The sequence below is a fragment of the Macrobrachium rosenbergii genome, chromosome 28 (genome assembly GCF_040412425.1).
Source record: "Macrobrachium rosenbergii isolate ZJJX-2024 chromosome 28, ASM4041242v1, whole genome shotgun sequence".
In the NCBI taxonomy this organism is placed as follows: Eukaryota; Metazoa; Arthropoda; class Malacostraca; order Decapoda; family Palaemonidae; genus Macrobrachium; species Macrobrachium rosenbergii.
Genome location: NC_089768.1, coordinates 21508496 through 21522500, shown reverse-complemented (window position 1 = coordinate 21522500; position 14005 = coordinate 21508496). Strand labels below are relative to the sequence as shown.

Genomic DNA, 14005 nt, shown 5'->3' with positions numbered 1-14005 from the left:
CTCCTCTTCCTCTTCCCCCTCATCCTCTTTTGACTCCTTTTTCCCTTTACTACTTGTCTTGACGATGCAACTTCTCCACCTTCTTTCTTACCTCCTTTCCTCACTATTGTTTCTCTTCAACTACTAATTTCTTCTAACCCACTTTTCCTCTTTAACATTCTTTTTTCTTCTTCTTCTTCTTCCTTCATTTGCTGTATTTTTTTCTTCCCTTCTTGACTGTTTCCACTTCCTTCATCCCTTATTATTTATCTTTCTTAGGGATATTATACTCTTTCCCTCCTGGTTCTTCCTCTAATTATTGTTGCTCTGATCGCTAAATTTCTTTATTCCCTCCTATTCTTACATTTCTTCTCGTTATTTTGTCCTTACTGATCCACATTATTGTTGTTTTTCCTATTTTTGCGTTACCTTTTCCTTTCTTCTCTATTTATACATAGTTTTCTATCTACTCCTTTCCTCTCTCATTCCTCTTAGATGATCCTTCTTTCCACTTTTTCCTCTCTCATTCCTCTTATCTGATCCTTCTTTCCACTCTTCATCTCTCTCATTCCATTTATCTGATCCTTCTTTCCACTCTTCTCCTCTCTTATTCCTCATATGTGATCATTCTCTTCCAGTCTTGTCCTTCATTCCCCTTATCAGATCCTTCTCTCCACTATTCTCCTCTTTCATTCCACTTATTTGATCCTTCTTTCCTCTCTTCTCCTCTCTCATGCCTCTTACCTGATCCTTCTTCTCACTATTCTCCTCTCTTATTCATTCCACTTATTTGATCCTTCTCACCACATTTTTCCTCTCTCATGCCTCTTATTTGATCATTCTCAACACACTTTTCCTCTCTCATTCCTCTTTTCTGATCCTTCTCCACTCTTCTCTCTCATTCCTCTTATCCGATCCTTCTTTCCACTCTTCTCCTCCCTCATTCCTCTTATCTGATCCTTCTCACCACATTTTTCCTCTCTCATGCCTCTTATCTGATCCTTCTTCTCACTATTCTCCTCTCTCATTCCTATCTGTTCCTTCTCCCCAATCTCTTCCTTTTACATTCCTCTTATCCGATCCTTCTTTCCATTCTTCTCCTCCCTCATTTTTTTATGTGATCCTCCTCTCAACTATTCTCCTCTCTCATTCCTCTCATCTGATCTTCCTTTTCCACTCTTGTCCTTCATTCGCTTCATCCAGTCCTTCTTTCCTCACACCCACGCTGTCTTCATTTCTCAAAAAAAAAAAATTAATCATTATAAGATATTTTTTTCTCCCGTGGAAATACTTTGCTCCATTAACCCTTAATTATGCTCCTCATAAAAAGGTCGTGATTTAGCAAGTCATTATGGAGTGCTCTTTTAATTCGTTACATCACTGTGAGTTTTTGGAGCTTGATATTTTTTTTCATTAATGTTTGAGTAGGACAGAAAAGGGTATATATTCCCACAACTGAAGAGAAAGGTTTTTGCCTTAACTTGTAGAATGTAGAGATTAATTCATTTTATTCAGTTTTTTCACGACAGGAAGTGATCATGATGATAATGATGATTATATGACTTGCATCTAAATGGAAAGGTACCATTTATTATTCATTCGCTATACAACAAAATAATAATAATAATAATAATTTATTCATTTTTTCACGACGGGAAGTTATCATGATGATAATGATGATTATATGAATTGCATCTGAATGGAAGGTTACCATCTATTAGTCATTCTCTATACAACAAAATAATAATAATAATAATAATAATAATAATAATAATAATAATAATAATAATATTATTATTATTATTATTATTATTATTATTATTATTATTATTATTATTATTATTATTATTATTATACCGTGTTCGTCAGAGTAAAGCCTATATCTTTATTTCCATTATTTATTAAAAAATCTTCCGCTTTTCATAATTAATTTTAGATTTTAGGGTATTTTATTTATATTGGCTGAGCCGTTCAAGACTTAGAACAGATGAGCAAGGGAACGATTTTATGTATTATTTAGTTGCAAAGAGACTGGGAATAAATAATAATGTAAACCCCTTCGGTATTCCTTACAAATGTTCTTATTTCCTGCCGCTTGTCTTAAAAACCACTATTGATCTTTGTTAGCGGTTCCTTAGAAAAAGCAGTGTTAAGAAGTATAATGAAGGTTTTAGAAATCTCTTGAAACAATGAAAAATAGAGAACGAAAATAAACAAGTAAAAAATGCGCCAAAGTTTCTTCAACTCTATCGAGCTTTTCTGTACAGCGCATAATCAAGGCCACCGAAAATAGATCTATCTTTCGGTGGTCTTGGTATAATGCTGCATGACCCATGGTCCATGAAAGTTTAACCACGGCTCGGTGATGGCCTATCCTACATCGTTGGAGGAAGCACAATTATGGATAACTTTAACCTTAAATAAAATAAAAACTACTGAGGCTAGAGGGCTGCAATTTGGTATGTTTGATGATTGGAGAATGGATGATCAACATACCAATTTGCAGCCCTCTAGCCTCAGTAGTTTTTGAGATCTGAGGGCGGACAGAATAAAGTGCGGACTGACAGATAAAGCCGGCACAATAGTTTTCTTTTACAGAAAACTAAAATTGAAAGAATATTCATGTTGACTTTTCTGTGTATATCCTTGTACTCTGTTGCCTAACATCAACTCTCAACCCCAGTCCCTCGTAACTTTGTTGACAATATCACATTATCCCTCCTTGAAAATCTTTAACTGCTTCTCGTACATATGACAGAAAAAGGGTGTTTGTCATATTCTCCACTAACTTTCTCTCCTTATTTATTGATGTTTTTACTGTCCTAGCGGTTGATGTTGATGTTATTGTTGTTACTACTGGGTTTTACCTGATGTAGGTCTTGTGTGTACGTCTCGTTGTACCTTCTCTGATCCCCAATTATTCATTAGGTGAAAATCTCTCTCTCTCTCTCTCTCTCTCTCTCTCTCTCTCTCTCTCTCTCTCTCTCTCTCTCTCTCTCTCTCTCTCTTCAATATCCGGGGCAAAGAAGACATAATAGTATTTATACTTATATACAATCTTCTCTATGCCTGTAGGTTTTCTTAAATTTTGCAATTTCATAAATGTACAGTAATAATAATAATAATAATATAATAATAATAATAATAATAATAATAATAATAATAATAATAATAACAAGAAGAAGAAGAAGAAGAAGAACAAAGTCTAATGAAAATCACACCGACGATGATAAAGGTTGGAAATATAAGAAAATTCTGAGAGCAATGTGAAACGCTTATTCAAAAATGCGGATTATATTAAAGTATCGATCGGTAATTAATTTCACTGATCAATAACTCTGAAGCCGTTGGCATGGCAACAGTCCAGAGTACCTTAGGAATTTATAAACAGAAGATTAATCATCTGGTTGCTATTGATTATATGTTCAGTATAGAATGTGGTATAAAATTCAAGTAGGCTATTAGTAAGGAATTAAATGCTCCTGAGATAGCAGATTGTGGGCGGACTCATTCCATGAATTTATTGAACTATTTAGTGTCAAAGTTTTGAAATTTTTTTTAGTAAAGCCTCTTTGACTCATCAGCTCATCTTGAGAGTCAACTTTTTTTTTTTATTTTATTTATAATAGTATTACAATAATCCTTTTACAATTCTACAAGATACACTATTTACATACTATTTACAAATTCATCTGTAAAGAAGGCGTACATTTTACAGCAACTTCATAAAACGTATCTGAAAAGTTTAAGTTTACATTTTATATTTATTCTGTTCTTCCACTGTCCCTTCCCTCGTTCACCGTCGCACCCAAAGTTGTGACCCAGTAATGACGCCCTTCCCTCCACGACTCGTTTAGCCACGACCAACCCCACCCGATGGCCCTCTCCGATGCCGAATTTCCCCATCAAAGCGTGGTCGTTTGCGTGCGGACCAACGTCGTAATCAAGAATGATCTGCGAGTCCGCCCACACCCAGTTTTGAACGCTAAGCCGGAGCATCATTTTCCGCTCAATAATGGGCTGAGCCGCTTGCTTGAGGTTACGGGGCACTGTGCGTCAAGATGGAACGGCCCCGTGACGTTTGTTGCCCCGTCACGGGCAGACCGGAGGGTTTTCGTCTTTACTCGTACTGAGAGAGAGAGAGAGAGAGTGTGTGTGTGTGTGTGTGTGCAATTTTACCATGACCTGATGAAGTTGGGTTCACGTAGCCATTGGTATTATAGTAAATATTTAGTTGCATAATCATTCATCATATATATATATATATATATATATATATATATATATATATATATATATATATATATATATATATATATCTATATATATGTATGTATGTATGTATGTATGTATGTATATATATATATATATCCTGCTGTTCATACATCTTTTAAAAGTGCTATTTCTTTTATTATGGGCAATGCATTTATTTCTTTCAAGAGTTAACCAATTAAAGCACTCACCTAATGTACAGGTTCAACATCAACGCGCTTTCTATATCGATTAAGGTCTACCGGATTAAACGAAGTTGCCAACCCCATGCCCTTCTCCATTCCCGACTGCAACCCACCTCAGTCGACTAACTATCAGATGAGATTTATGCCCACGGCGTTCAGTCCTTGACCTAAAGTCCAACCTGGGGCCTCCCACTAATAACGCAATATTTTTTTTTTCTCAATGCAAATTTCTTCCACTGTTAAACCGTGGAACGGTCTTCCAGTCTGTGCTATTGAAGTCATTGCATGTAACTGCAAGAAACTCTAATGCTATGACAACTATCTGACTTGTATTGTTGTTATGCATGCTTTTTCTTAATTGTTTAACAATTTATCCCCATTTTTATTGTTTCTTTTGTTTTTCTCTCAATTTCATTTATTCACATTTGCTCTTACTATTCTGAAGAAACTCACTTTGCAAGTTAATGGACCTTTGGCATTGTTCTGTACGAATGTTCGCTCGCTTTTAATAATAATAATAATAATAATAATAATAATAAGAAGAAGAAGAAGAAGAAGAAGAAGAAGAAGAAGAAGAAGAAGAAGAAGAAGAAGAAGAAGAAAAAGAAGAAGAAGGACAAGAAGAATAAGAATGAAAAGAAGAAAATTATATACATCCTCACGCATTCTTTTTTACTGCAGTGCTACCAGTTGCACGGAAAATTCCCTTCATCCTGAATTCTTTATTACAGACATTTTTATTTCTGGGAACCGAAGTGAGTGGGAGAGAGAAACCCAAAGACAAAAGTTTCGGGAACTTTAGCCCTCCGCCGAGACCCTTTTAACTTTATTCGATGACAGGTGTGGGCGTGTTTTAGTGGCCGTGTGGGCGTCAATTCGGTATCGGCGCGTCAGTATCTCTCGCTGCATTGAAGGCGTTTCTGCTGGCGTGGGAGAGTTTTTTTTATTTATTATTTTTTTTTTTTTTTTGCTGCCAGCGCATATTTAGTTACGTTGGAAGTGAATATTTAGGGACAATTTAGGTGCGTGTTTGGTAAAATCTGAGAGCGACTGTAGTTTTTATTAGGCCAGTTTGTAATAATAACAAACGAGTAGGAAGATAACAGTCTTTTAATTGCTATATAGACCAGAAAATGTATTTGGAGAGCAGCGTGATAAGAATATTAATATATTTAACATCTGGTCACGCGAATTAAAATGACTCTCACCTAGAAATTAGAACATGCATCAACGAAGAAATATAGTGTTGAAAACTTACATATTATACATATACAAAAATGAGCAGATAGCAAACGCTATCCCAGTGTCATAATGAAAGTCGCAGAGCTCATGTATTCTCAACAGCTATATTCTGTCTGTAATTAAAATGTAAATGTCTGTTCGTACAGGAAATTGTTTAAAATACACAGCACTTGTTACTGAAATCAAGAACCGGTTCCCGAATCCCTCACACCACTCTCCCCTCCCCCCACTACTCCCCCCCACCCTAAACACTCCCCCACCAACACATCTCTTTGCCAAATACACTTCCTGTGATTTAATGTTTCACTTTGTGTAAAAGAAATCTGGTAAATGACTTTCGTTGTTCAGTATCGGGTTGTCATTATTCTTATTATCCGCTAAAGAAGGGTTTGCAGCGGAAGAATAGGAGGGGTTGGGGGAGGAAGGAGATAGGAGGAGAAGGAAAAGGGGGAGAGAGAAGGAGGAGTAGGGGAAGGTATGATGGAGGATGAGGAGGAACTGAAGAACAGGATGAGGGAGAGGGAGAGGGTGGGAGGAAGGGAAAATGGAGGGTTTGGTTGTGTGAGAGAGAGAGAGAGAGAGAGAGAGAGAGGGAGAGATTATAATGAATAGTTTCTGAAAACCAAACTCAAGTGGAGTAATAATAAAACAAAAGCTAAGGCACAAAAGTTGCTGAGAGAGAGAGAGAGAGAGAGAGAGAATAATAAGAGAGAGAGAGAGAGAGAGAGAGAGAGATTATAATGCACAGTGTCTGAAAACCAAACTGCAGTAGAATAATAAAACAAAAGCTAAGGCAAAAGTTGAGAGAGAGAGAGAAGAAATTAAAATTGTCTGAAAACCAAAGCTGAGAATAAACAAAGAGAGGCAAAAGAGAGAGAGAGAGAGAGAGAGAGAGAGAGAGAGGGGGGGGGAAATTATAAAGCATAGCTTTTGAAAACCAAACTCAAGTGGAGTAATAAAACAAAAAGTTAAGGCACGAAAGTTATTGAGAGAGAGAGAGAGAGAGAGAGGTTTAAAGATACATACTTACCCTCTTTATTCTCTTGCTGCCTCACACTATTACATTGTATCACAGGGTTAATTTAGCTTACGGTGTGACGCTATAAAGAGAAAATAAAATGGTATCAGCATTAGCTACTTTTGCGCCCTTGCATTTCGTGTTTGTTTTTTCTTTTACTTGAGTTTGGATATCAGAAAATATATATTTTAATCTCTCTCTCTCTCTCTCTCTCTCTCTCATAGCAACTTTTGTGCCTCCGCTTTTTCTTTTATTACTCTGCTTGAGCTTAGCTTTCAGAATATATATATATATATATATATATATATATATATATATATATATATATATATATATATATATATATATACATATATATATATATATATATATATATATATATATATATATATATATATATATATATATATATATATTACAGTTCTCTCTCTCTCTCTCTCTCTCTCTCTCTCTCTCTCTCTCTCTCTCTCTCTCTCTCTCTCTCTCTCAGCTACGATTTTGCCTCCGCTTTTTGTATTATTATTCTACTGCAGTTTGGTTTTCAGACACTGCATTATAATCTCTCTCTCTCTCTCTCTCTCTCTCTCTCTCTCTCTCTCTCTCTCTCTCTCTCTCTCTCTCTCTTCTTTCAGCAACTTTTGTGCCTTCGCTTTTGTTTTATTACTCCACTTGAGTTTGGTTTTCAGAAACTATTCATTATAACTCTCTCTCTCTCTCTCTCTCTCTCTCTCTCTCTCTCTCTCTCTCTCTCTCTCTCTCTATTCGATTCTTAACACTACACCAGTTATCGTTTAAACTGAGAACAAATATCCGTTATAACATTTCCAAAAATGAGAACAAAATTCATCTTAAACCCCAAAAACCAGGCTCGATATAACCTCTTGAACCCATACTACACCCTTAGCAAAGCTTTGGAAGCAGGATAACAAAATGCCCTATTTTAGCTAACTGCCAACCGCCCCCATGTTCGCCATCTGTTGGTCAGAGCGTGCACGCCATAATCCAGGTGGTGGCTGGCGAGAGGGAAGAAGCCCCTGGGGTTAAACTTCGGCTTTTTGGCTGTTGATTCTCTCTGCCACCTGCCAGGTTAGGTTGACGGGGGGAAAAAAAAAAAAAAAGTGTGTGTGTGGGTGTTAAGTCCAGACGGGCTACTGAAGGCCAAGATTTCTCCTTACGCAGTTAAGTGTGTGTGTGAAATATATATGCATATATATATATATATATATATATATATATATATATATATATATATATATATATATATATATATATATATATATATATATATATATATATATATATATATATATATATATATATATATATATATATCTACAGTAGATACGTACATGCATAATTTTATCTATATTTATATATTCACACACGTGATTCAGTTATACATGCATAATATAATATATATATATATATATATATATATATATATATTTACATTACATTTAGATGTGTATACACACTTTAGACTACACCTTTTTCCTTATACAGGGTGACTCCAGAGGATATGAACTAGTTACTAGAAGATTCTCAGCAAGTCATCGTGGGGGTGACGTTGCTAGCCCCTCACCCTTTCGGTTTTTGCTGTAACGCACTTTACAGTTGACTAACTGCCAAGTTCATAATTGACTGCTTGTGCTGAAAATAAGTGTAATCGCCCCCTATCCCACCCACTCCCCAAATCTAGGATCGATCTCCGGATTTTTGCTCGTAATTAACTGATCAATGAGGGTATATATCACCAAGATTTTTAGTTTTCTGTAAAAGTTAACTATTGTGCCGGCTTTGTCTGCCCGTCCTCACTTTTCTCTGTCCGCCCTCAGATCTTAAAAACTACAGAGGCTAGAGGGCTGCAAATTGGTATGTTGATCATCCACCCTCCAATCATCAAACATACCTAATTGCAGCCCTCTAGCCTCAGTAGTTTTTATTTTATTTAAGGTTAAATTTAGCCGTAATCGAGCTTCTGGCAACGATATAGTATAGGCCACCACCGGGCCGTGGTTAAAGTTTCATGGACCGCGGCTCATACAGCATTATACTGAGACCACCAAAAGATAGATCCGTTTTCGGTGGCCTTGATTATACGCTGTAGCGGCTGTACAGAAAACTAGATTGCGCCGAAGAAATTTTTTATTTTATTTTCACCTATTCCTCCATTGTGACCTTTTGTCGGAAGCGCATTTTATAAGAATGAGTATAGAAGGATTTTTAAGTTTTTTTTTTATTTTATCGTGAATTTTCATTCAAAAAATTGACTGCTGTCGTCTGTCTGTCGAGGATGATATACAAACACAAACATAAAGCAATTTGATTACATTAATGACACATTTCGCTAGACTTTTTTTCTTTTTTAAGACCTAGAGAAAGAGAGAAGATACAATTACATTTAGAAATATAAAATATAAAGACATGGAAATAAACAATTTTGTTTAATAAACAAATTATTATCACGGCTCAAGAAAGATATAATAAGAAAGATAGATGTGTGTTTATAAAAAAAAAAAAAAAGAACATTTAAGCGTGTTCGTAGGTCTTTTAATCTTGGTACCCGTTTTGTGGTTTTTTCTTTTTTTGAGTCCTTCTTTATCTATTCGAGTAAACATTATTAATGTGTTAATTTTGATCGATAGAGGATTGTTTTTTTTTTTTTTTTTTTTTTTTTTTCGTTACTTTCGTGTGGACAACGTCCGTTGAAGTGTCCTTAGTTAATTTTCTTCATAAACTCCACCTTTTTCCTTCGTTCTGGATTTGCATACTATAAAATACTATGACTTTAATCGTAGCAGGTGAATTTTTTAAATTTTTAGTACAGTTTCTTTTCCTCTATTAAAAAAAGTGTCTTCTTTCTTTAGGTCTGAATATTACCATACTTTTTCTAAACTATTACGTTTACACACACACAATTATGTATATATATATATATATATATATATATATATATATATATATATATATATATATATATATATATATATATATATGTGTGTGTGTGTGTGTGTGTGTGTGTGTGTGTGTGTGTGTGACGTCCTCACTCACACATGCACAAAAAAAGAAACACATTGCCAAATGTTGTTCATCTGTATAAACGAAAGAGCTCTGAATTTCGATAGAGATATTTGTGCTTTTTATAACGCTAAGGCCTGGATCAGAATCCTTTTATAGGCTCGAATGGAAAGTCCTTAAGGATTCGCTTTGCAGATCTCGAATCTGTGGTAATCCCTCCTTCCAATCTCGGCCTTTTATAAAATATCGGCCGTGGGGCATTGTTCCAATATGACCTTCAAAAAAATACATTCAGTTTCCGTGTTCTCTCTCTCTCTCTCTCTCTCTCTCTCTCTCTCTCTCTCTCTCTCTCTCTCTCATACACGCACACATGGGTCAACGTATCCTAGATTAGGAAGGCTTAAGGCTACCACAGTCTGTTTCTCAGAAGAAGAAAAAAAAAACACCGAAATCCGTCTGAGCAACACGTGTTTCAGTTTTACTGACTCAGTGACAGGTTTTAATATATTTTGCTACAAAAATTATTTCAGGCTCAGGATTGACTTTCATGATACCGGAAGTTTCCCTTCAGTGTTCTATTTCATTCCTAGTAAATCAACAGATTCAAAAGCCTTTTGGTATCTCAGCATGGTATGAAATTGCTTTGAAAGGTTCTTAAAAGATTAACCCTTTAATGATTTGGGACGAAATTCTTGTCACGTGGAACAACCACACCCTAGGGGACCATTGACTTGAAATTCGAGCTTCCAAAGAGTGTTGGTTTCAACCTCCCACCGCAGAACCCACATTGCAGCAGTAACTGATCAGGATACAGAGCCAGTGATTTTTCATCGCCCCGGGGGAGATGCAAACCCGCGACATATGAGTGGCATGCCACGGCACTAACCACTATACCAGCTAACCAGCCACGGGAACAAGTCTGCATACGATTGTCCGTGACAGTGACATTTCGAAACATCAGCTTCAGAGCGGACAGTACTGAATCCTGAACTTTGAATTTCATGAGATTTGTTGCTCAAAATAGTCATAACTTGCTGATTTTGGGTATGTCGTTTGCGCTGATGCTAAGCTGTCAAATAAAGATGCACATTTTTACTTTTAAAGCGTGTTGCTTGAAAGCGTTCTCTATGCAGCACCGATATGCAGTAAATGTGCCTCGCTGTCGAACTTCCCAGTTCCAGAGGTCCTTTACTCCCCACACCGTTGGACTGTGGAACAGCCTCCCTAATGAGGATGTCGTGCAACTGGAACTTCAGAAGTTCAAGCGAAGGTGCGATACATTACTACCCTAATACTATTCTCCTTGCATTTTAATACATTTCTATCTCTTTGTTAATTTATTCATTTTTTTCCTGTTTTAATAAGCTGTATCTCTTCTTTCTGTATTTCCCTTTAAGCCTTGCTGCTTCCTAATGAACACCACATTCTTTGGAAGCTTGAATTTCGAGTCAGTGGCCCCTTTGGTGGGCTTGTTCCATATGAATAGGTTTCATCTTCTGAATAATAATAATAATAATAATAATGATAATAATAATAATAATAATAATAATAATAATAATAATAATATGAAGGACTTCTGAAAACGTTGGCTGTTGTTTCAGAGCTGTAAACAGAAGTGCTACTTTTCTGTGTAATTTCAGGCGTAGGGGCTGCTGTTCCCTTCGTTACATTCAGGAACAGTTTCTCTCCACGTGACCACATACAGGATATTGCTTCAGTGTCATAACTGGAACTCTATTTCTGCGTGACTTCAGAATGCTTGGGATGTTTCATAGCAGTAATGTAAAGCTCTTTACTTTGTAATTTTTAGGATGTAATGGCAGTTGATATAGTTTTGAAGTTATGCCCTGCGTTATATGACTTCTCGAAGTAGAGGGTGTTTGTTGAAGCTTAGTAGTTAAGTTTTGTTATTCTGTTACTTCAGACGGTTGTTTAAGTGTCATAAGTGCGATCTCTGACTGTTCGTGGCTTCAGAATACTTGAGCTTTTTGTTTCTGTAATAAGAGTTCTAACTGTAGAACTCTTATTGCAGGAGATTTCAGGAGGTACAGCCTGATATTTCATTATCGTAATTTATTAAACTGAAAGTTCAAGTTTGCAAGGCAACTTTTCAGGTCCAAAAACTCAAGATTACTGAAGAGCTATTTAAAGCGTTTACTTTTGCTTTAAATAATCTTGCGTTAGTTATTTAACCGTTCTTCCCACTTTGATAAATTACATAACCGGGCGTCACTAGTCAATGATCTTAGGGGATCCTGCGTCACAGTTTTCCCTGAACTCCTTTCAATTTACAAATTAATTAATTGGCATAATGTGCATTCTTTTTAGCCATCTCATATTATGTATGTCATATGCACTTTGCATATATATATGTATATATATGTGTGTGTGTATACGTGCATACACATATTTACATACACACATATATACAGTATATATTATACACGTATATGAGTGTTTGTGCATGAGTGTGAATTAATTAGTATAATTATGATTAAGACGTATCATATTACGTCCTTATCTTCCACAGCACGCAAAAAAAAAACTGTAATACTCACTAGAAAAAAGACCAAGTGGGTCTCGCTCATTTGCTCATTTCCCCTCCTCCATATCTAATTTCCTCCATTCATTCACCTGCCATTTTCCTCTTTCTCGCAAGGCCTAGTAACTGGCTTTATTCTATCCCACGTCACCTAATTCACGTCAGACAGAATGTCCAAAGAACCGCAACTTCTACAGTACACTAGACAAACGCTACACGCAGACTAAAACGGCAGGAACCTAATGAGCGAAAAAAAAACTTACTAAACTCTCTTCTCCTCTTTTGTAAAGACGTCTTGTATAAGCTCGATGACGTCATAATTCTGTTTAATCATATTCGAAAACTTTGGGGATTCTTACACGGAGCTGAATAAGGAGAGTACTTTCGGGCTTATGAACAACATCTCTCCAACTCCTGAAAGAGAAACTTGGCAAATCTTCAAATTGTTTTACTTTTCTTGGTGGGGACTTTGATGCACAGATTCGTCTGTGAAAGGGAGAGCTGAAATTATTATTATTATTATTATTATTATTATTATTATTATTATTATTATTATTAGCGGGGCCTGAAATTATTATTATTATTATTATTATTATTATTATTAGTGAGGAGACCTTCTTCTTACTATCTTCTTATCATCAACGTGTAGCTGGTGTATCAAGTTATCTAAGGACATAGAAAGTTTTATTGTTATCTTAGTTTATTACCTCTGACGTTATTATTCTTTTTTTTTTTTTTCTATCACAGTCATCCTATTGGATTGGTGGTTTTTACAGCGGGGCGCCTCCTTAGAAGTCCATCACTTTTTTCACTATGTGCGCTGTTTCTGACAGCACACTCTTCTGCATGAGTTCTGGAGCTACTTCGGCTTCTAGTTTTTCCCGGTTCCTTTTCAGGGATCTTGGGCTCGTGCCCAGTGTTCCTATGATTATGGGTACAATTTCCACTGGCATATCCAGTATCCTTCTTATTTCTATTTTCAGGTCTTGATACTTATCCATTTTTTCTCGTTCTTTCTCATCTACTCTGGTGTCCCATTGTATTGCGACTTCAGTGAGTGATACTTTCTTCTTGATTTTGTCAATCAGCGTCAAGTCTGGTCTATTGGCGCGTGTCACCCTACCTGTTCTGATACTGTAATCCCTGATCGTTTTCCATCACTTCCTCAGGTTGGTGTTCGTACCACTTATTACTGCAAGCTAGCTGGTGTTTCTTGCACAGGCTCCAGTGGAGGGCTTTTGCTACTGAATCATGCCTTTTTGTACGGTTCTGTGCAAGCGCCAAACATTCGCTTGCTATGTGGTTTATGGTCTCTTTCATATTGCACGTCCTGCATATGGGTGAGATGTTATTTCCATCTATTGTTCTTTGGACACATTTTGTTCTTAGGGCCTGATCTTGTGCCCCTGTTAGCATTCCTTCTGTTTCCTTCTTGAGTTCTCCCCTCTGTAACCATTACCATGTTTCATCGTTGGCCAGTTCTTTAGTCGGCCTCATGCACTGTCCGTGCATTGGTTTGCTGTGCCATTCCTCTGTTCTGTTTTTCATTCTCCTGTCTCTGTATATTTCTGGGTCTTCGTCTACTTTTATCAGTCCTTCTTCCCCTGCACTTCTTAGCCGCTCGCCTTCACTGGTTTTTTTTTTATATTGCCCCACTGCTCTGCTCTCGATGTTGACGCAGTCCTCTATGCTTAGTAGCCCTCTCCCTCCTTCCTTTCGTGTTATGTATAGTCTGTCTGTATTTGCTCT

At 36.5% G+C, this 14005-nt stretch overlaps 1 protein-coding gene across 1 annotated transcript in view; it reads right to left on the bottom strand.

Moving 5' to 3' along the window:
- The window catches only part of LOC136853937 (uncharacterized), a 40587-nt gene extending 27011 nt beyond the window's left edge, over positions 1-13576 (bottom strand). The window contains exon 1 of the mRNA XM_067129834.1: positions 13380-13576. Coding sequence (XP_066985935.1) covers positions 13380-13576 — 197 coding nt within the window. The remainder of the gene's footprint in view (positions 1-13379) is intronic.
- Positions 13577-14005: the final 429 nt, after the last annotated feature.